The 20,443-nt window shown below is 41.4% G+C and overlaps 1 protein-coding gene across 10 annotated transcripts in view; it reads left to right on the top strand.

Moving 5' to 3' along the window:
- The first annotated feature begins 208 nt into the window (after positions 1 to 208).
- Positions 209 to 20,443, top strand: part of LOC111840603 (inositol 1,4,5-trisphosphate-gated calcium channel ITPR1) — a 100,084-nt gene continuing 79,849 nt past the window's right edge. For 4 of the 10 annotated variants that reach the window (XM_023805598.2, XM_023805601.2, XM_023805600.2 and 1 more), the window contains exons 1-3: positions 210 to 414; positions 3,482 to 3,594; positions 7,859 to 7,929. In XM_023805598.2, coding sequence (XP_023661366.1) covers positions 3,503 to 3,594; positions 7,859 to 7,929 — 163 coding nt within the window. In that variant the 5' untranslated portion in view covers positions 210 to 414; positions 3,482 to 3,502. Of the gene's footprint in view, positions 415 to 3,481; positions 3,595 to 7,858; positions 7,930 to 20,443 lie in introns of all 10 variants that reach the window. The other 6 variants (XM_072712916.1, XM_072712915.1, XM_023805599.2 and 3 more) reach the window with 3 other exon arrangements.

Below are 20,443 nucleotides of genomic sequence, written 5' to 3'. Positions count from 1 at the left end.
GTGCGGCGATTGCAGTTTATGGACTTACGGTACACACATTTCAATATTTTTCTGTAACAAAATCATTAAATAGTTTTTTTATGACACGATGACAACATTTATATGCTAATTCCGTTAACAGAACTGGCATTAATTATACTGCACTTGAGTTGACTGGAGGACTTTTCCGCAGAAAACCACATTTCCCAGAAGTCAGTGTGACTATATAAGATTCTGTTGAAGGCAGGCGGCCCAGAGAGCTGATGAGCCGCTCGCTCGTGTTGGTCGCTACGGCGAAGTTGTTACACTCCCGACGCTTTTTTTCTTGGAATTTCCCACATCATGGATTTAAATGAAGAGAGAAACTTGGACGACCTTTTCTGCTAATCCCACCGCTATCTCTGCTCCGCAATACGTGCCTTATCAGTTGTTCAGGTAAACTTGCATCAAACCCTTCAATTCTTAGACGAAGGCATCCAGGCTTGTCATGAGTACATTTAAACTACACCGAACTGAAGCAGTTTGTTTTTCTCGTCACAAGTTTTTTTGTGTGTTGGACAACGGGAAACAACAGATGAGTTTAAAGCAACTAGAATGCTATCATGTTCTGTCAATATGAATATTCTAACTAAGTCATTTATGATTTCAGGATTTGCATCGAACATGACTAAATAGTTTTCATTACATTTCCATATTGGGTATTTCCATGTTCGAGACGTATGAGAAACTCCATAATTATATTATTTCGGAAATATATCACCGTATAAGTTGTTTGGTTGCTACTCGGAGCGATTGGATGACTTACGCGAAGTTTTTGATGCCCGTTATATGACTGGCTACATCCATATCAATAACGTTTCTGGACACATGCATGGTCTGATAGAGAAAGCTTACAGAGACCATCGTGTTCAGCGCGTTATGCAAGATCCGAGATCCGTATTGTATTTAAAGTGACTGTCAATCTTAAAATCGTGAGGTTTAACGATGTAATTGCCTTTTTTTTATTTTTGCCCCTAAAGCGAAGGCAAGACCTTATGCTGTTGACAGGTCATAGGCTATCCCGCTCCCTCAGGCGTGTTTTTCTTTTTTTTTTTCTTTTCTTTTAAACGGCGACAATTTTGAGACTTTTTCTACCATACTTTGTAATACGCGTCTTGCAGAATGTGTAGAGTTAACGAACGTGAAAAAAAAACATTGGAGAGCGATTTATTTCGCACTGTCAGCGCCTTTCAGATTACTTACGTCTATCATTAGAGATCTCTGGTTTTTATAACCATTGGAAATTTCAAAAGACAGATTTGCAGCAACACGCTTTTTATTTACTGTATAACATGCAGTTACTTACACACGTTAGTTGTACTCTTTGTTAGTGTGTCCTTTTCTCCCCTCGATGACTTATAACATGTGAAGTTAAACAGTTCAATATTTAAACTACCGTGACCCTGAACAGGAAGATGATGAATATCTAATATGCTGGTTCATACCAACATGTACTGTTTCTGCAGTTTTTCTTTTCTCTGCAACGTCGTTCTGATTTTAATTTGTTCTAGATGATAAATCTTATAGTTTTTTTGTGTACAACAAACGGTTTAGGTATTTATCGGGGGAAAAAACCGTGTATTTGCTGCTTATGCATATTGGAAATTGTGCAAGAATTTTCAGGACTACATCCTGATCTTGGATTAATACTTTTCGAAAGAAACACATACATATACGTTTACACATTGTGGAGAGAATGCGGCATTGCTTTACTTGTAAACAAACAGCTACAGAAAGGGCTGTCATGAAGTGCCATGTTATCTCTTTGTTGTGACACCCTGTATTCTATACTGTATGCACGCTGTATACTCTTAGCTTCAAAGGATGTGTCTGTGTTACTGTCTGTGACATAATGAGAATATAGGGTCTCTCACCTTGTAGCAATAATTCTGTCAAACACGGATGAGTGATTCAAATAAAGGACTGAAATACTATGTTTCAAGAAAGGAAAATGAAATTACAGGATTCACAGAAAGTGATTTCTTTTCCATGTCTGGAAGGTGCTAATTGTGGTTTAAAAAAAAATAAAATGTGTTTTTATCAGTCTGTATCAGACTAGTGTCAATGACCCCTTGTTTAATTGGTGAGCTTCTTGGAGAGCCACGGGCTGTCTGAGCTCTGCTCTGAGTGCTTGTCACTCGCACTTCACTGGTGTTAAGTCGTCGACCAGCGGCAAATGTGCCACATGCCAGCTGTGCGATCTGTCACAGCAAACCTCCATGTGGTGCCTGCAAACTGGGAAGGTGATTGAGAGCCAGCCTTACAGTGGACTTTCTGGTAAACAATGGCAGCTATAAATAAAATAGCCTGCTGTGTACCCCTGCATTTCATTTGTTTGCTAATTTGCAGCGTTTGCATGCATCTATGTGTGTGTTCCTAATTATTGGTTGGATTTGCTATATTTCATTGTGTGTCTTTGCAACCCAGCCTGAAGAAAAGCTGTTTTAAAAGAATTTGTACCCCCCTTCTACGTTTCCGCTTCATGTAAGATATGGTTACTGATTGACAGTAATGTCAACTAAGTGTTTCTACACTAATCCAGCATTTGCTCTCGAAAGGTGATGTTGCGGTATTTGTGTCATTCCAATTTATATGCTGCATTAATTGTATAGCAGCTCATATATCAGTATTTTCAAATTACTACGCTATGTAGGAAGTTGAACCTCCAGTATTTTTTTTAATCCTCCCATCAGAATCTATTTTGGGTGCATGTTTTTTCCTTAAGTCTTGCGTTTGTTTGGAGGCAAGTGCATTTCCCACAATACACTGCTTGGTCACTAAAAATAATGCCTTACATGGTACTGGTTGCTAATCTCAGAGATGTGCCTTTTTGAGTGTGCTGTGCTTCTGCTGAGGCTTGTAGCAGTAAGCTGTGTTCTTCAACCCAGTATCTGGTTTTAATTTAGTTAAGCATCAGGTCACAGTACAATGAATGATCATGTGATTGTAGACTTGTAGTTTGGGTCTCTTGTACCTTCAACTGACCATTGCCTCAAGTAAGTAATTATAAATAATGCATACAATGTTTAGGTAACTAAAGAGCTCATTAACTGTTCTGTCTTACAGTTTCAAAGTAGACTAACCAATAAAGTGGTTTTATGCAAATAACCCCAACGGTTTGCAACGTTAGCTTTCTGCTCGCCAGTAAGGGAAATGTAAAACTTTTGCTCTGCGGAGCGACTCCTGAGGGATATTTCTAAGTGTTGGAGATTGCAGGCCTTCCTCTGTCACATGGGCGCGAGCGCGTGCACACACACACACACACACACACACACAAACATATAATCCATATCTTCCCTTAGTCATTACCGTGTACTAAATTGCATTGCAGAGCTAGTTCTAAACACATCTGTGTTTAAAATCTTCCTTATTCGCTCCAATGACACTATGTGCACCCAGTCTACAAGTTAAGCCCTCAGTGTCTCTGGGCGTAACATTAATATGACCTTCATGCCTTTTCCAGACTGACACCAAGCCTGCAGAAATGTCGGACAAGATGTCTAGTTTCCTTCACATTGGAGACATCTGCTCCCTCTATGCAGAAGGCTCGACCAATGGATTCATCAGCACTTTAGGGTAAGTTTGGCTTAAACTGATTTTTGTATTAGAAAGCATGGCAAATGTGAGATGCTTGGGTTTACACTTGATGCCATACTCACTACAAGAACCTGTGTTTGTGTGTGTGTGTCGGCTTTTTGAAAGGAACATATAATCTTGTCATGTAGCAGACTTGACATTGCACTATATCGTCCATATGAACAGTGCAATACTTATCTGTAGCTGCACTGACATGTAGCAGTGATCTCTCACCTGTCCCAATTTTTTGTAGCACACAATAGTAGTAGTATGAACACAGTCCTGTCATAGTCCTGCCCTGTCATAAAATTTGGTAATACTTTGCTTGAAGGGGCACAAATGACTTGCTGAGTTACTACTCAAGAACTAATATAGTCCCTGCATGGGAGCAGATGCTCCCAATGTGAAGGAAATTAGACATCTTGTTCGACATTTCTGCAGGCTTGGTGTTGGTCTGGAAGAGGCATATTAATGTTTCACCCGGAGACACCAAGGGCTTAGCTTGTAGACTGCTTGAAATGCAGGAACTATCATGATTGATTAATGATGAACGAACATGGAATCAGTATGTAACTAATACTTAGTTTCTGGTTTATTAATGCATTAAGTAAGCGTGTACTACTACAATTCTTGTGCCCCATCAAATAAAGTGTAACCCGAAATTCTGTGGTGTTAACTGATAGTTTGTGTCCATTGATCCACACAAATGAGCTGTAATCCCTGTACTCTGTAGACTGCCATTACTTCCTGGGGTGACTGATTTGGCCATACCCCTTCTGGTCTTGTGTTTTGATTGCACTCTTGATGCATTACATGCACTTTCTGAAGGATTAATCCTTTGAGAAAGTGAATGCTGTCCATCTACTTTATTGAATGAGCTATCTGGTGTATTATAGGAGAGAAAAGTAAAAAAATGGGGTAAGAGCTTTACTATACATACTTTAACTCTTGGATACTTTGATCACTCACAGTAGGGCTCTCCCTGAGGTCAGAGCCGGCTCATGAGGCATTGGGCTCATCAGTGCAGTGTATGGCCGTCGTGACTGTAGGCTAAGAAGATGAAATTAATGCAGAGGCACTAGCAAAATATGGGGAGAGGTGGAACATATTGTTTATGATGACTTTATTCATGCATGACCCTCCCACACAAGTGTGGAAGTGTCCCAGTGGAAAAATACACAAGGCATTTCAGTAACGTAGATACTTTTTATAGCATTTCAGTCAAGCTAAAGTGTGCATTTCCAAACCACTTGATTAAATTCCGACCCAGAGACTGCAATATTAATTTTGACATCTTTAATATTTTATGATTGAATTGTAGTCTGTTTTGCACTCGCCTAAGCAGAAACATTAGCACACGGAGCCGTGCGTTTTAAATATTTGGAGGCGGTGGAATCAATACCTTGCTCCTATTTACTTTACAGTGGGTCCTGAGAGGACACTCTGTGGATTTAGGCTGTCCGTGCGCCAAATAAAAAAAATTCAAAGTTCAAAATGGTAGTTTTGATTATACATCAGCATCGTAATTTTAATCAATCTCCCCTGACCACAAAATAATTTCCAGGTTTATTAAAATTAACCATTAAGTTATTAGAGGAAGTAAGACCTTTCACTTGTGTGGCTCAGCGAGCTAAGCCTGTGTGCCTGTGATCAGAAGGCTGTCGGTTTGAGCCTGACCTTGGCAGAATAGCCACAAATCCATGGGTCCTTCGGTAGGGCCCATAAGCCCCAGGTCCCTGGGTGCCCCAAGGTGGCTGCCTCTTTGCAGACGAGCGCAATCTCACAGCATGGAGACCAAGATGCGGCAAAGCAACTATTGAATTTCCACGTGGATTATCACAAAGTATCACCAATTCTATTCTATTAATAGCTGAAGGGTGGTCGCACTGGGGGAAGTTTGATTTCCTGGGCACGATATTTCTGATGCATCTGACCATCCCAAAAAGATGTGTTGCATATCTTCAATGGAATTCATTTAGTCCTATAAATGTGTGGGGTGCGTACTGTACTTTGAGATGGGAGTGTCTACTTTGGCAACCCATCCATACTACAGTATATGGTTTTTAAAAAGGCAGAAATAGCAGACTGCACTAGTTGTTTTTTTTTTTTTAAATTGACATTGTTACTAAGCTGACGTTTAACTGTATTCTGATTACATTCCTGAGAGTCTATATGACAATACACAAATGTGTTCATCTTGGGGGCTTGCTTGTTGTTTTGTTTGCTTTGACTTGGGCTTATTTACTGCTTTCCTGCATTACAGTGAAGTACATGGGGTGTGCTTATGACCTCACTGGTAATAGAAATGCCAACCTTGATCTGCTTTGTCTTGCAAATTGATGAGAACGTATCCTTGAGGGCCCTTGTTAATTCTGCCCTGTCTGATTACAGTTACTGTTTGAATTAGTGACTGTTGAAGGTGCTTGCGTCTGTCACTTAAAGTATTGTACACATCTGTTTTGCCAGCTTTTTTTTTTCATGCAAATGTGGAAAACATGCATTCAGCACTCAGAGAAGGTAAGGAAACTCTCAAATAACGAAGGCTTCCCAAACTACAGTTGAACGAAAAGAATCTGGCCCATAATGTACCTGTGATGGAAGGTGATGTGAAAACACAAACTCAGGCACATGCTGGTCTCTGTCAGTTCACGGAATATATTCTTGACATCGTTTTCCTGTTCAGGGAAGCAAACTGTGAGCCAGGTTTCAAATCTAGCATCTTGAGTGCCATGCAAAATTTGGCAGGAAAATAATTAAGACTGAAATAGAATTTGATGTCCTGGGGGAGGTTATATTAAGCCACTGAAAGCCTGTAAGCAGGAATATCCATCCACCCACCAACCTTAAAGTTCTTGGTTTTGTTCATTGTTTTGCAACGGATGCATTTAAGTAAATAAAACTTTCAGCAAAATATTTAGGGTCTTTCCTCCCTCCTTGCAGGCTATTTGTAGCATGCCTTCCTTTGGTGATGACTGGTTTATAAAAAAGACATTAAAATAAATAAAGTGCCCTTCGAAAGAATTTGTGTGTGTGTGACTAACCATAAAACTCCTGTTGTATACTTTTCCCATTTCAGTTTATTAAACCTCCTAAACTCTAGTGACCTGTTAAATTTTATGGTCTGCAGCTCCATTCAGCTTTGCCTCCGTTGTCTAATCTAACTATTTTATTAATGCGTGAGTGCAGAGTGCAGTACCTGGAGCGAGTTTAATTTCTAGTTGGAAAAAAAACATGCAGCTTTCAAACAGAAGTAGTGTGTTGAGAACATCGCAGAGACGTATTTATAATGTATTATTGTGTAAAGTCACTTAGCATGCAATGTTTTTCTAGATGCTTTGGGGGAGTCGAGTTCATAAAATAAGCCCCATGAGAGGCCAATAACATCCTGGAGTAGTTACAGACATTATGCACCGGTCAGCCATAACATTAAAGTCACTGATAGGTGAAGCGAATTATATTGATTATCTCATTACAATGGCACATGTGAAGGGTGCCATTATATGGTAGGCAAGTGACTAGTCAGTTCTTGAAGTTGTGGCTTCCAAATTTCCCAGATCTCAATCTGATTGAGCATTTATGGGTTGTGTAGAAGTATGTTCCATGGAGGCCTCTCTACTTACAGGACTTAATCTGATGTTAACGTTTTGGTGCCAGAAGCCTCTGGAGACCATCACATGTGTGGTGTACATGCCTGGATGGGTCAGAGCTGTTGTCGTGGCATGAGGGTGACCTATACAATATTCTGCAGGTGACTTTAATGTAATGGCTGATCTTTATATAAGGTTTGGTTTCGCACTGAGGCAAAGATATACTTCACAAGGGGAAACTGGGGATGAGAACATACTCTTCAATATGACGAGCAGCCAATTCCGTAACTGCGAATGTCAGTCTGTTTTAGCAGGCAAAGCACATTAACTGACATTCACCGCACAGCCTATTAAAGCACTTTTTCTATTCTAAGGCACTTTGTTTTGGCAACGTCTGTCAGTGAGCAGCCTTGACCCCCTTTCATCTTTGAGCTGACACAATGGCCACTGTGTATCAGACAGGTGGTATATCTGTGTTCTTTGTGGCCAGGGGCAATGTAAATGAAATCTTTATTTAAATGAGTGGCGCACTGAGTCTTTATGGGGGGTGGGGCCTGACGACTAACTGCAACTCCAGGCTTACTGTATGATCACCTATTGGTAATTCAGGATATAGATTTTGATTGGTGATATTCAAAAATGTTTTTCCATGATCTGCTTTACATTTGTTCTTGCAGACTTGTAGATGACCGGTGTGTGGTACAGCCAGATGCAGGAGACCTCAGTAATCCTCCCAAGAAGTTTCGAGGTATGGAAAACGGTCCTACTGAGTGTAATGGTGCTCAAACATCATTTGGTATGCCTTTATATATTCTGTACAATTGCTAAAGGTGTTTTTAAACCAGGATAGAATGAAATTCTATCTCTATTTTTTATAGTTTTTAACACTGTTTGTAATACTCAGGACATAGATTTAGGGGCATTGTTTGAATTATAGTGCTCTGGCATATGCATTTCAAAGTTAGATATATATTATATTTTTAGGTTTAATTTTTATCTTGTAATTACCTCAGCGGTTTTTACTGAGCTAAAATCAGTGGTGGGAATTATCAGAAACCTCCTTTTTTGATTGTGATTATGAGGCAGTGTTATTTATATATATGTTTTAATTTTACATATCTATTTTTAGTGTGCGAATAGGCAGTTCTTAGGTCTTGTTATTCAGACACATTAGGCACCAAAGTTCCAGAACCTGGTTTGATCTTTTTCTGCACTTCCGCAAAACTTCCTTATTAGCGCTGGTCCTTGTGGTCAACCAATCAGCAAGCTACTGCTGTAAGCACCTCCCCAATAGTTAGTGTTGAATGAAAAGTACCTATTCTGGAGTAAGTACTAAAAAGTGTTCTGGAACTGCCTCGGAGGCACTACTAATCACCTGCACAGTGAATACGACAAAAGTCCCTGGTTCCGGAAAAAGGTTCTAGCTCCAGAAAAAAGTTCCAGTGTTGCGAAAGTGCCTATTGACAGTCACACCCCTTAGTGGGGGTCGTGAGTCCTGCACTTATTTTGGGGGTTGTGGGCTAAAAAGTTTGAGGGCCCATGAACTATGAGCTATACCATATTTACCCTGATGCAATTTGGCAACTCATGAGCTGCACCATAGTTACTGATGCAGCTTAGCTTCCTGTGAGCTGTACCATAGTCATCCTGATACAGTTTGCAATATTTAAACTTGAGAGAAGAAGTCAGAAAGCTGATGGTTCACAAAAGTAGTGAAATTTATAGCATATTATTTGTGACTGTAGCTTTCTCAGAAATTGAGTCTTTGGAGAAAACAGCTTTTGGCATCTTGTATGCTGTTCCAGTAGGAGATGATACTGTACATGCTTTTGACTGCAGTCCCTTGACAATGTAACTGCACCTATATAAAGATTGACTAGACTTTGCAGTCAAGATTTATTTTTATACTTTCTCTACATCACTGTAGACCGCACCTTTTGGTCATTATACACCCTACATCATGTAAAATTTGAGTTTAAACCCTTCATTTATCCATTGTCCACGCAGACGAAAAAAACAAAGAAAAACAAACAAGTGTTCTCTACCTCCGCCTTATACAATAATGTCAATTTATTTATATATAAAACTTATCCCACACCAGCAAGAAGTTGCAGTCTAAATATACATCCATCTTCTCCCTGCTTAGCCAGTACATAAGCAGCCTGGAGCTGCCTAAAGCAGCGCAGGGCACACGGGCAGAGAGCCCCTTCAGCGGGACGGGGCGATCGCACTGCATACACTCCCACACTGTGCGCAGTGCGCCTGGCTGTAAGTGGACTGTGGGGGAAACCGGATCCCCAAACCTACAGGTCTGACGCGTCGACCCACTGAGCCACCGTGGCACCAGTCTTCTAAACCGAAACCTGTAATTATATTTAAATCAGGGATTTATAATTATGCATTATGCACAACTGCCTCCAGTTATAGAATACAATCACAGGAAATTCCAAAAATACACCAAAAGGCAGGGTTAAATGTATATTGGTTCTTCCACACAGCTGTGATTCCTAACTTGATCAAGTGATTACCCATGGCGTCATGGATCACAATAATGAAAACTGCTGAACATGCTGATGTTTCACAAAGAGTGGATACGGTCTGGTGGGAATGGAAGTCTGAGGGAAAGGCAAGATCTAGGAGCAGCTGTGGAAGGATGCGCAAACTCATGATGACCGTGCATCGATTCGAGATGCAAAACAGAAGAGCCATCCAGTTAGTGACTGTAAATGTCAGTGATAAGCCTGGACACCCTATCATATTTCCTTTATATTAGGTGTTACTGCTCTCTCTACTTAAGGCTACAGATTTACTTTTTGTAAACATTCTGGCCAGAATATCCATCCATCTTCCATAACTGCTTATACAGTACCGAGTTACGGGGAACCTGGGGCCCGTCCCAGGAAACAGAGGGTTAGGGAGCTTCTGCAGGGGATGCCAGTTCACTGCATAGCACATACGCTGTACACTGCAGCGTCGGGCCATTTAGAAGCAGCCGGTCGCCAAGCCACATGTTTTTAACCATGTGAGGAAACTGGAGTGTCGCAGGGAGCGCGTGCAAACTCCACACACACACACACACACACACACACACACACACACACACACCATAGCCCTGGCTGCCAGTTAAAACCAGTACTCAAATATAATTAATGGCTAATTAGTCTGAGTCTCTTTTGTAGATTCTGTTTCACATCACTGTTTACTCTTTTGGGACCCGTTTTCTGGACATAGCATTCATTTTTGTGCCTTTTCCAAGCCACCCTCCCCCTAACACAACCGGTAACACCCCCACTTTTTTGGATCGCTGTTTGAAAAGTTACTCAAAGGAAGCTGATACTCGCTCTGGCCAGAGTCCGCTTGTCGGACGTCTTCCACAGCAAGTCGCCTTGGCCCCCCGCCAAGCAAGCAGGGGGTCAGAAGGCCTTTGTGGGGGGAAGAATGTGTGCAATTTCCTTCTAATGTAAGCAGTACCGACTGCGCAAGGAACCCTCATGCACTCATTCAGCGTGGCTGTGAGAGGGGTTTCACTTGTGGCTTTGGGTTGCCAGTGAAGAAGCTACCCCATCAGGGCTGCAAAGACACGCAGAGAATACACACACACACACACACACACACAGACACACACACACACACACGGGGTGTAATAGTACTCAAAAATCACAGTTCGGTATGTATCGGTTCTGAAGTCACGGTTCGGTATGTTTTCGGTACAGCAGGGGTGAGACATACATTCGCTTCTTTGTTCGGTAAACCAGTGTTTAATAATCTATGACCGTCTGTCTTAAAAAGTCTGTCAGTACTGCTGCAAACAAGTAAAGGAAACCTAAAATTTATTTAAAGGTAAATAAAAATAAATATTCTCTCAAGTAAATTAAAAATAAAATAAATGTCCATTAAGGTGCAAATTTAGAAAACTAACTCGACCTGATCTGCTTTCAGCTTCACACTGTGCAACACAAATATTGTCTCAAAAAATACAAAACTGTACCAAGCATCCATAAGGGTGCAGCATTTAAAATACCTGTGCTGTAGGCTGCTTAAATTCACATTAGCTTCCAGCATTAGGACGTACGTGCACATGCATGCATAACGGTGCGGCTTCATCCGTCCCTTTCTGAATGTTGCTCAGCGGAAACACACAAAGGGGCCGCATTTGCTGCATTCGTTCAGTACATATGCATATTAAACTCAAAGAACCATATCAAAAATATGTGGTACGAATGTGTGTGTGTGTGTGTGTGTGTCTGTGTGTGTGTATTGATTTTGGTGGCAGCTACACTAGCAGTGCTCTTCCTAATCTTAATTACGAGGATCCTCTGGAAATATGCATTCTTCTTAAACAGAATAATTAAGCAATGAAAAAGTATACTGCAGTACTGATTGCCATTGACCATTAATTGCAAATTTTTGAATTAGTGTAGACTCCAACTGACCACCAGTTCGTTGAATTGACAATTGCAAGATTTAAATGACATTTCTTTTGATAGCGGGGGGCAGCATGGTGGTGCAGTGGTTAGCACCTCACACTTCAGGGACAGGGGTTTGAGTCTCCACCCGGGTTCCGTGTGTGGAGTTTGTATGTTCTCCACGTATTGTCTTGGGGTTTCCTCTGGGTTCTCTGGTTTTCTCCTCACAGTCCAAAAACATCCATCCATCCATCCATCCATCCCATCCATTTACTTCCGCTTATCCGAGGTTAATTGGAGTTACCAGATTGCCCTGTGCATGTGCCTGTGAGTGTGCCCTGCCATGGGTTGGTGCCCCATTCTGGGCTGTTCCATGCCAGGTGCCCATGGCCTCTGGGACAGGCTCCAGACCCCCAGTGATCCTGAAGAGGATAAGTGGTTTTGAGAAATGGATGGATGGATTTTTTTGATAGTTTGTATGGAACAATCAACCGTAAGGGAACAACTGAAATTTAGATTTTCTAAATGCATTCTAAAGGGATTATTAATTTTGTCTCCTATTTCTTTCTTTGTTTCTTTGTAATCTGAACAATTTTAAGACTTTTTTTTTTTTTTTTTAAATTGTGTTTATAATTTGCCATCCAGTGCTAATGACCCTCTGTAATAACATATGAGCGTCTCTCGGCATTGAAGATCCTAATGCTCACAGCTTTTACTTAATCATCATATGTAACAGATCATATTAAATTAGTCTCTTGTACTGGACATCACGTAATGGGCTTGTCCATGTGTTTATGTTGTGGATATCTGGAAAGCCCTAGAATATGTTTTACAAGAAACATTTCCAATTTAAATCCTTATAGAACATACATTCATGCTAATACAGAATTTATTGTGCCTATGGACAAACCAAAGCACGCATTCATAACAAAGATCAAAATGAAAATAATGGTAAAACCTATACAATATGCTTATAATTTAGCCATGTTAAACCAGCTTTTCAAATAATATTCTAAGTGTTGCAATACGGCTTAGTGGTTAACATTGTAGGCTCATACGATTGGTCCAATGGCTTCCTCCTTTTCTCTCTATCTGAGATTCTGTGAGTGTGTGCATATGTGCACTGGGATATTATCCTGGGTGTCCCCTTGCCTCGTGCCTTAAGGCAGTGTTCCTCAACCTGGTCCTCAGGGACCCTGAGATGGTCCGGGAGCTGGGAAGGAGCAATAATGTGGACTGTCTGGCAGGGAGCTGGGAAGGAGCAAAAATGTGGACTGTCTGGCAGGGAGCTGGGAAGGAGCAAAAATGTGGACTGTCTGGCAGGGAGCTGGGAAGGAGCAGACATGTGGACTGTCTGGCTGGGAGCTGGGAGGGAGCAGACATGTGGACTGTCTGGCAGGGAGCTGGGATGGAGCAGACATGTGGACTGTCTGGCAGGGAGCTGGGAAGGAGCAGACATGTGAACTGTCTGGCTGGGAGCTGGGAGGGAGCAGACATGTGGACTGTCTGGCAGGGGGCTGGGAGGGAGCAAAAATGTGGACTGTCTCGGGGTCCCCGAGGACAGGATTGGGAAACACTGGCTTCAGCAGCCTGCAATAGGTTCCATGCTCAGTGCAGATCTCTGCATAATCAGCTATTATAAGAGAGCAGCTGGAAAAAAATTTATATTAATCAGTGATTAATATTGCTATTCCAACTGAAAATGCCTAAGGATACATTCTTCCATCTTTTCTGGCTGTGCAGAGTGTTTTCTCCCCAGTGATCTCTTGTGATTCTAATTCATTTAAGGTACTTATACTGCTAAGGTCCTAGGTTTGTCACACTTTGTGTTTTTAGCAAGAATTATCTTTTTTTTTTTTTTTTTAAATCAAAAATTGCTCTGTCTATATTGATGTGTTACTTGTTCCTGGTCATGGGCAAGGCCTGAAGAGTCAAATGTTGCACAGACATATCACAATGAATGAAACGCAAAAATCGAGCATGTGGAGGTCCGTATATTTTATTTATTTGTATGTGCTTTGATTAGTCAGAGTTGAGTAATCCAAGTCCAGAGAATAAACGTCCAGACCAGGATTTTGTTTCAACCAACCGGCTTAGCATAGAGTCAGAGTATTCAGCTGGTTGGTTGAAATAAAATCCCGGTCTGGACTTTTACTCTCTGTACCTGAATTGCCCAGCTCTGGTTATAGTGCTTTCATGTTAGCCATACTTAGGCTGAAATGTCAATGAGTGCAATTCAAACGAATGTGACATTCAGTTTCTTCCTTCTCCTGTGTTTGTGGGCCGACTTCTTTAGCCGCTGTGCTAACGGCAGCCTCGTGCACTGGCAGAGACCGGCAGAGGCGCTTGGCGAGTTCGGTTGTCATGGCGTCAGTGTGATGCCTGACCTTTCGCAAGCTGAACTGCTGAATGCAAAGGAGGTGGCGTGAAGTGCCGTAGCATGAAAGGCTTCACGCTCTGAAACTGCAGCACAAAATTCTCAGCTCGACGCAGGCTTCAAACATCTTGTTCCAGATCCATATATTTGTGGTTTCCAGGACAACAGATGAGATGTCAGATGTGAAAACTGGTCATAATCTTAGTCATGTATTTTCTGTGTGTAATTTTAGAGAGGGCATAAAAATGTGTAAAAGCAGGTCATGTTAAATGTTTTCACTTGATCTATAGTGTATTATGCTCATCCTTTTCCATTGTAGTTCTGAACGTACTTCCCCAGAATTCTCGTCATGTCATGCATGTAACCAAAATATGCAACGTTAAAAATTAGCTTGTTTTTAACCATTTGGGGGACTTAACCATGCTTACATAGGCTTAACACTTAATATATTTATTTAAATATATATTGGTTATATATTGTGGGAAATGGATGCACAGTAATCTTACAAACTGGTGAGCTGGAGCCGGATGTGATGCCTGAGGAAACATTCGGGAAAACACAGCCTGCTGGGAAAACACAGCCTGCTGGGAAAACACAGCCTGCTGGGAAACCCCCAGCTGCATGTCACTGTTTTATATGGATGCCGCTTCTCAGGGATTTATCAAGCATGTACTCTGACCTTTATCCCTCTACCTTTCCTTAGCAGCTGAAGTTAGATGTTATCCTGATTCCGTCTTCTCTTAAGTATAGATTGTTTCTTGACTGTTGGCAGTAGAGGGATGTGGTTAAAATATCCACTAAAATAATATTTCGGTGGTTTTGGGGAAACCCTTCAGTGAATATATTTGGCTTGTAGATTGCATGCTTAAGTCAGCTTTGCGAAAGGCAGAGCTCATCTTCACCCTAATGGTGTGCAGCGTGTTCTGAGAAGACAGCAAAGATTTTGATGCAAATTTTAGTATTGAATCTGTAAACTGACGGATTACTAATAACTGCCAGATCTTTTATTCTTTTTAATTGTGTGTGTGTGGTGGGGGTGATAATGTGGCACTATTCTGTTCGTCTTTAATGTGAGGGTGAGAAATCTTCCCCATTTCTTTGGCTGACGTATCTGTCTCAGTAGTGCATTTCTCATATTTTTAGTTTCATTTTATAGGAGATGGTTGTTTTGTTGGAACAATAAGTACAGTGGACTGTTCTGACCTCGTCCTTATTGGAATGTTCGTTAGTCATCGATAGCATAGTGCTTTGCAGTGTGTCCCCTGTGTATTTGACAGTCCAGAATTTAGCTGCTTTCTTTAGAGACCCAACAGACAGTGTCGCACTTCAGCCTATCCTCTGCCAGGTGACTGCTATTAATTTTTTTCCAGCTGCTCTCTTATTGGTGTCGCACTCGGAAGCAGGAGCGAATAAGAGAGACTATGTGCTTGTCTGTGTAACGCTTAGGGTGACAGCTGGAGGAGGGTGGCCTGATCCCCTTCATCCCTTGCTCACTCCTCTTGAGTGTGACCACTCTCCCAGCAGACAGCGACCTGTCTATCTGTACTATCACCTGAGAGCCAGAGCAGAGCCATTACGCAGTCAGCCAACCAGCGACGGCCTCCTGTCCGTGAGCTGGGACCGCGGAAGAGAAGCAGGCAAATGAGAGGACGTTTGTGCTACAAGCCACCCTGCCATCCCAGCCTGATCTTTATCAGTTTAAAGCCCCTTTTATGTACCCTTCTCAGTAGAATCTGTGTGAAAGTGTGAGATGCTGTTCTGCCTGTGTGTGGGGGTGAACATGCTGTGTGTGTGTGTGTGTGTGTGTGTGTGTGTGTGTGTGTGTGTGTGTGTGTGTGTGTGTGTGTCTGTGTGTGTGTGTGTCTGTGTGTGTCTGTGTGTGCGTGTGTCTGTGTGTGCGTGTGTACGCGCGCACAGGGGCTGGGAGAGCCATAGCTGCCCGGCTGATGGGACTGACTTGCTTCCCCCTCCTTATTTGGTATCGCCGCTGCAGCTGGGGATGAAGGCAAAGGGGAAGGTTGGGCATTTTTTCTGTTTTTTTTTTTTTTTTTTTTTTTTTTTTTGGTAATTTTCTTAGGGCAGCATGAATCCATTTTTTCCCCCAGAAGAAAACAAGGGGAATATGTTTTACAAGTTGCCTGACTTGTAACCCTTAATAACCCCTTTGCTACATTTTGTCCCAGTTTGTCTGTAGTTTTCTCATTGGGTAAATAGTTTTTATGTTTGTGTGCCTTATAGCGGTCAGTCTATACATTAGAGGCCTTGTGCAGACTTGGGATAAACAGGAATTATTCTTTGTTTATCCTCAAAATGAAAAGTTTACTGCCCATACTATTAAATTGGATCTATTTAAATCTACAGCCTCGTGTCTAGCATATATACACTCACCTAAAGGATTATTAGGAACACCATACTAATACGGTGTTTGACCCCCTTTCGCCTTCAGAACTGCCTTAATTCTACGTGGCATTGATTCAACAAGGTGCTGAAAGCATTCTTTAGAAATGTTGGCCCATATTGATAGGATAGCATCTTGCAGTTGATGGAGATTTGTGGGATGCACATCCAAGGCACAAAGCTCCCGTTCCACCACATCCCAAAGATGCTCTATTGGGTTGAGATCTGGTGACTGTGGGGGCCATTTTAGTACAGTGAACTCATTGTCATGTTCAAGAAACCAATTTGAAATGATTCGAGCTTTGTGACATGGTGCATTATCCTGCTGGAAGTAGCCATCAGAGGATGGGTACATGGTGGTCATAAAGGGATGGACATGGTCAGAAACAATGCTCAGGTAGGCCGTGGCATTTAAACGATGCCCAATTGGCACTAAGGGGCCTAAAGTGTGCCAAGAAAACATCCCCCACACCATTACACCACCACCACCAGCCTGCACAGTGGGAACAAGGCATGATGGATCCATGTTCTCATTCTGTTTACGCCAAATTCTGACTCTACCATTTGAATGTCTCAACAGAAATCGAGACTCATCAGACCAGGCAACATTTTTCCAGTCTTCAACTGTCCAATTTTGATGAGCTCGTGCAAATTGTAGCCTCTTTTTCCTATTTGTAGTGGAGATGAGTGGTACCCGGTGGGGTCTTCTGCTGTTGTAGCCCATCCGCCTCAAGGTTGTGCCTGTTGTGGCTTCACAAATGCTTTGCTGCATACCTCAGTTGTAACGAGTGGTTATTTCAGTCAAAGTTGCTCTTCTATCAGCTTGAATCAGTCGTCCCATTCTCCTCTGACCTCTAGCATCAACAAGGCATTTTCGCCCACAGGACTGCTGCATACTGGATGTTTTTCCCTTTGCACACCATTCTTTGTAAACCCTAGAAATGGTTGTGCGTGAAAATCCCAGTAACTGAGCAGATTGTGAAATACTCAGACCGGCCCGTCTGGCACCAACAACCATGCCACGCTCAAAATTGCTTAAATCACCTTTCTTTCCCATTCTGACATTCAGTTTGGAGTTCAGGAGATTGTCTTGACCAGGACCACACCCCTAAATGCATTGAAGCAACTGCCATGTGACTGGTTGATTAGATAATTGCATTAATGAGAAATTGAACAGGTGTTCCTAATAATCCTTTAGGTGAGTGTATTTCACTTGCTCAGTTTGTGGATGTTCCTCAGAGGTTGGTTTTCTGTGAATTCTGACATATACACTTAGTTGTTTGCTTAGTTACAGAAATGGAGAATTCTCCTGCCTAAACACCCTTTGCTGCTCAGCAGTGTTTAGTGGTACTGACACTCAACCTACACTGTTTAAATAAATTTACTGTGAGTCACTAGGTACCCTTATTAGTGAGTGTGAGTGTGCATGTAGGTGAAGCCTATACAACAGGGGTCCCCAATTCTGATCCAGCAGAGTCTGCAGATTTCCCTGCTCTGATTGGCAGGTTTTGTAGGTGTGTCTGGGGGGGAGGGGAAACTGCGGGGAAGAACACAGAATACCTGGTGCAGGTTTGTTGGGAGCTGGGAGGGAGCAACATTATAGTCTGTCTGGGGGTCCCTGACGACTGGGTTGAGAAACACTGGTGTAGAGGTTTTGTACTAATACGGTTGGGTATTTTTGTATACTGAGTGTAGGTGGGGAAAAGATTTGCCACACATTGGTAAATGCGGATGCCTGAAAGACACACTTCTAAGGGATTACACCGTTCAGAATTGTCTGTGTTATGTAAGTTTTATAGATATTTTTGGAAAGATCTGGAAATTATATATAAATTGTCTGATTTTACAGCTTCATAGAAATTATCAGATTTTATCTGAGAAGGCCATAAAGTCAGAAATGCCTTGTATTTGCAGAACACATAACATATTTGGAAATGGCCTGTTCCCTGGAGAAGTGTGAAAATGCAGATTTGAACTCTGGATTGACTGCTGAGAGGGCCTTGTATTTTCAGCAGACCTTCATCAGTGCTTCACCAGTTCACAACTGGGATTTTACTTGTATAAGCAGCACACTGGAAGAAAGGGCCCAAATAGCCCTGGAAGCTTAAGAGTTGAGTACAGATTTAAAATCAGAATTAGGCATCATGTTTTACAATAAGACATAGTTTTCTGAGTAATCCCAAAAAAAAAAAACATTTTTTCTTCTACCATTTTCCTCCTGCTTCATTCCCATGTACTGACTCATAACATGAGACCTTCTTTTGTTTTAGTTGTTAAAAACCACATTTTGTTGATTTTTCAGAATACTATATGTTTGAGTGTGCTGGCATCATAGTTGTTGTGATTGTTCCATATGCGATGTATGCTGACCTGTTTAGTGAGAATTTACTTTGTAGGTGTAATGTGCTTTGCACGGTTTGTAGAATGCTGGAGATTATGGGCTGGACTGAAACTGACATCACATGTAAAGCCCCTCTCTGGATGTTTCCCATTATGGAAATAAAGCAAGTCAGACAGCCAAAATGCTTTGGCTTTCATACTGCCAGGCCACCCAGTCTTTCACTGTAACCCACAAAGCAAGCCGCATATTCGCTAACAGTAGCGTGATTCCCTTACTGTTTAGTAGGACCCATGAAAGCTACCGGTACCCAGTGATGAACTTCAACACTGGCCTACATTAGCCCACACGTAACAGGCTTTCAGAATTGCATAAGTGCACATTAAAAAAAATCTTTATATAGTTGGTCCAGTAATTTTGATATGATCACTCATTCTAACGATGTCTGTCTGTGTGTTTAGGAACACACCACTAAATACGCGGTAGGGGAGAGCAGTACACCGGTGTTATAGTTAGTATCGATGTGATTCTCTGCCGTGATATGGATTTACACTGTACCGTTAACACTGAGAATTCAACATTTTAATTATACAACAGGCTATTTATAAAAAATAAAGCATTTTATTTTCTTAAGCGTCATTTGTAATCTAAATACTTGTGCTTAAATAGTTTATGTAACCAGTTTATCGGTGTTGTGTGCATTTTCTATTAAACACAGTTCGATGCAGTGTTGCAATACCAGATTAACAAATTCTGTAATTATCCACATTAAACAAAATAATCTGGTTGCAAATATATAGTAGCCAATTAAAAAGTAAAATATTTGCTAAATCTGCATATTTTTGGAAATGGCCTGTTCCCTGGAGGAGTGTGAAAATCCAGATTTGAACTCTGGATTGACTGCTGAGAGGGCCTTGTATTTTCAGCAGACCTTCGTCAGTGCTTCACCAGTTCACAACCGGGATTCGTGCAAGGTGTGTGGTAAACGGTGCATCTATCAAGTTACTACTAGACCCGTCCGTTTCCCATACCAACAAACGTCAGACCTCCAAGCACTTTGGTGTATGCAGCCCTTTGTTTTGCGCTAATTATTTAGCCATTAGTGTTAATAACAGCGAATCTAACAAACACCCTCAACCAAAAACCCGTAATGTCCCTGTCATAGTGGCTGCTTTGTCCTGAAATCGTTTTCAAACGCAGTATATTTTAAAATGTTGGATAAATAGATGTGGTTTATTGGTGATTTCATGGTAGTCAAAGTTTGTTTTTTAACAACTAGCTTGAAACAAAAAATGTACGTTCTCAGGGTTGCCAGCTCTCACGTATCTGGTGTGATACTCAGGCTTTCAGTCTCACGCTCATGCTCAGGAAATCTATATTATTCCATTATAAACCTAAAAATGGTGACATCAAAAGCATTGGGGTAATCTGCAAACCATACAGACTGTTTTCAAGGCAATAAAACTGTTACATACATGTAAATGCTTTTGTATGTGAGTGCAGACTTGTCTTGAATTTAAAATCTCAAGTTGGCAACCCTGCATTTTAATTTAAATGAACTGTAAAATGCACTGTTTCTACTGAAGCAGCTTGTTGCTCCAATGATTATAAAACAAATGTGAGAAAACATTACATATGACTTATCTTTTCGAAATAAGACCACCCATACCCATCTATAATAGCAATTAGTGTACTAAATATATTATAAAATATTTTACATAAAGGGACAGGACATGCTACTCCT

Source organism: Paramormyrops kingsleyae, chromosome 6 (assembly GCF_048594095.1).
Source record: "Paramormyrops kingsleyae isolate MSU_618 chromosome 6, PKINGS_0.4, whole genome shotgun sequence".
Classification (NCBI taxonomy): Eukaryota; Metazoa; Chordata; class Actinopteri; order Osteoglossiformes; family Mormyridae; genus Paramormyrops; species Paramormyrops kingsleyae.
Note: the sequence above shows the minus strand (reverse complement) of the source record. Positions and strands in the feature narration are given on the sequence as shown.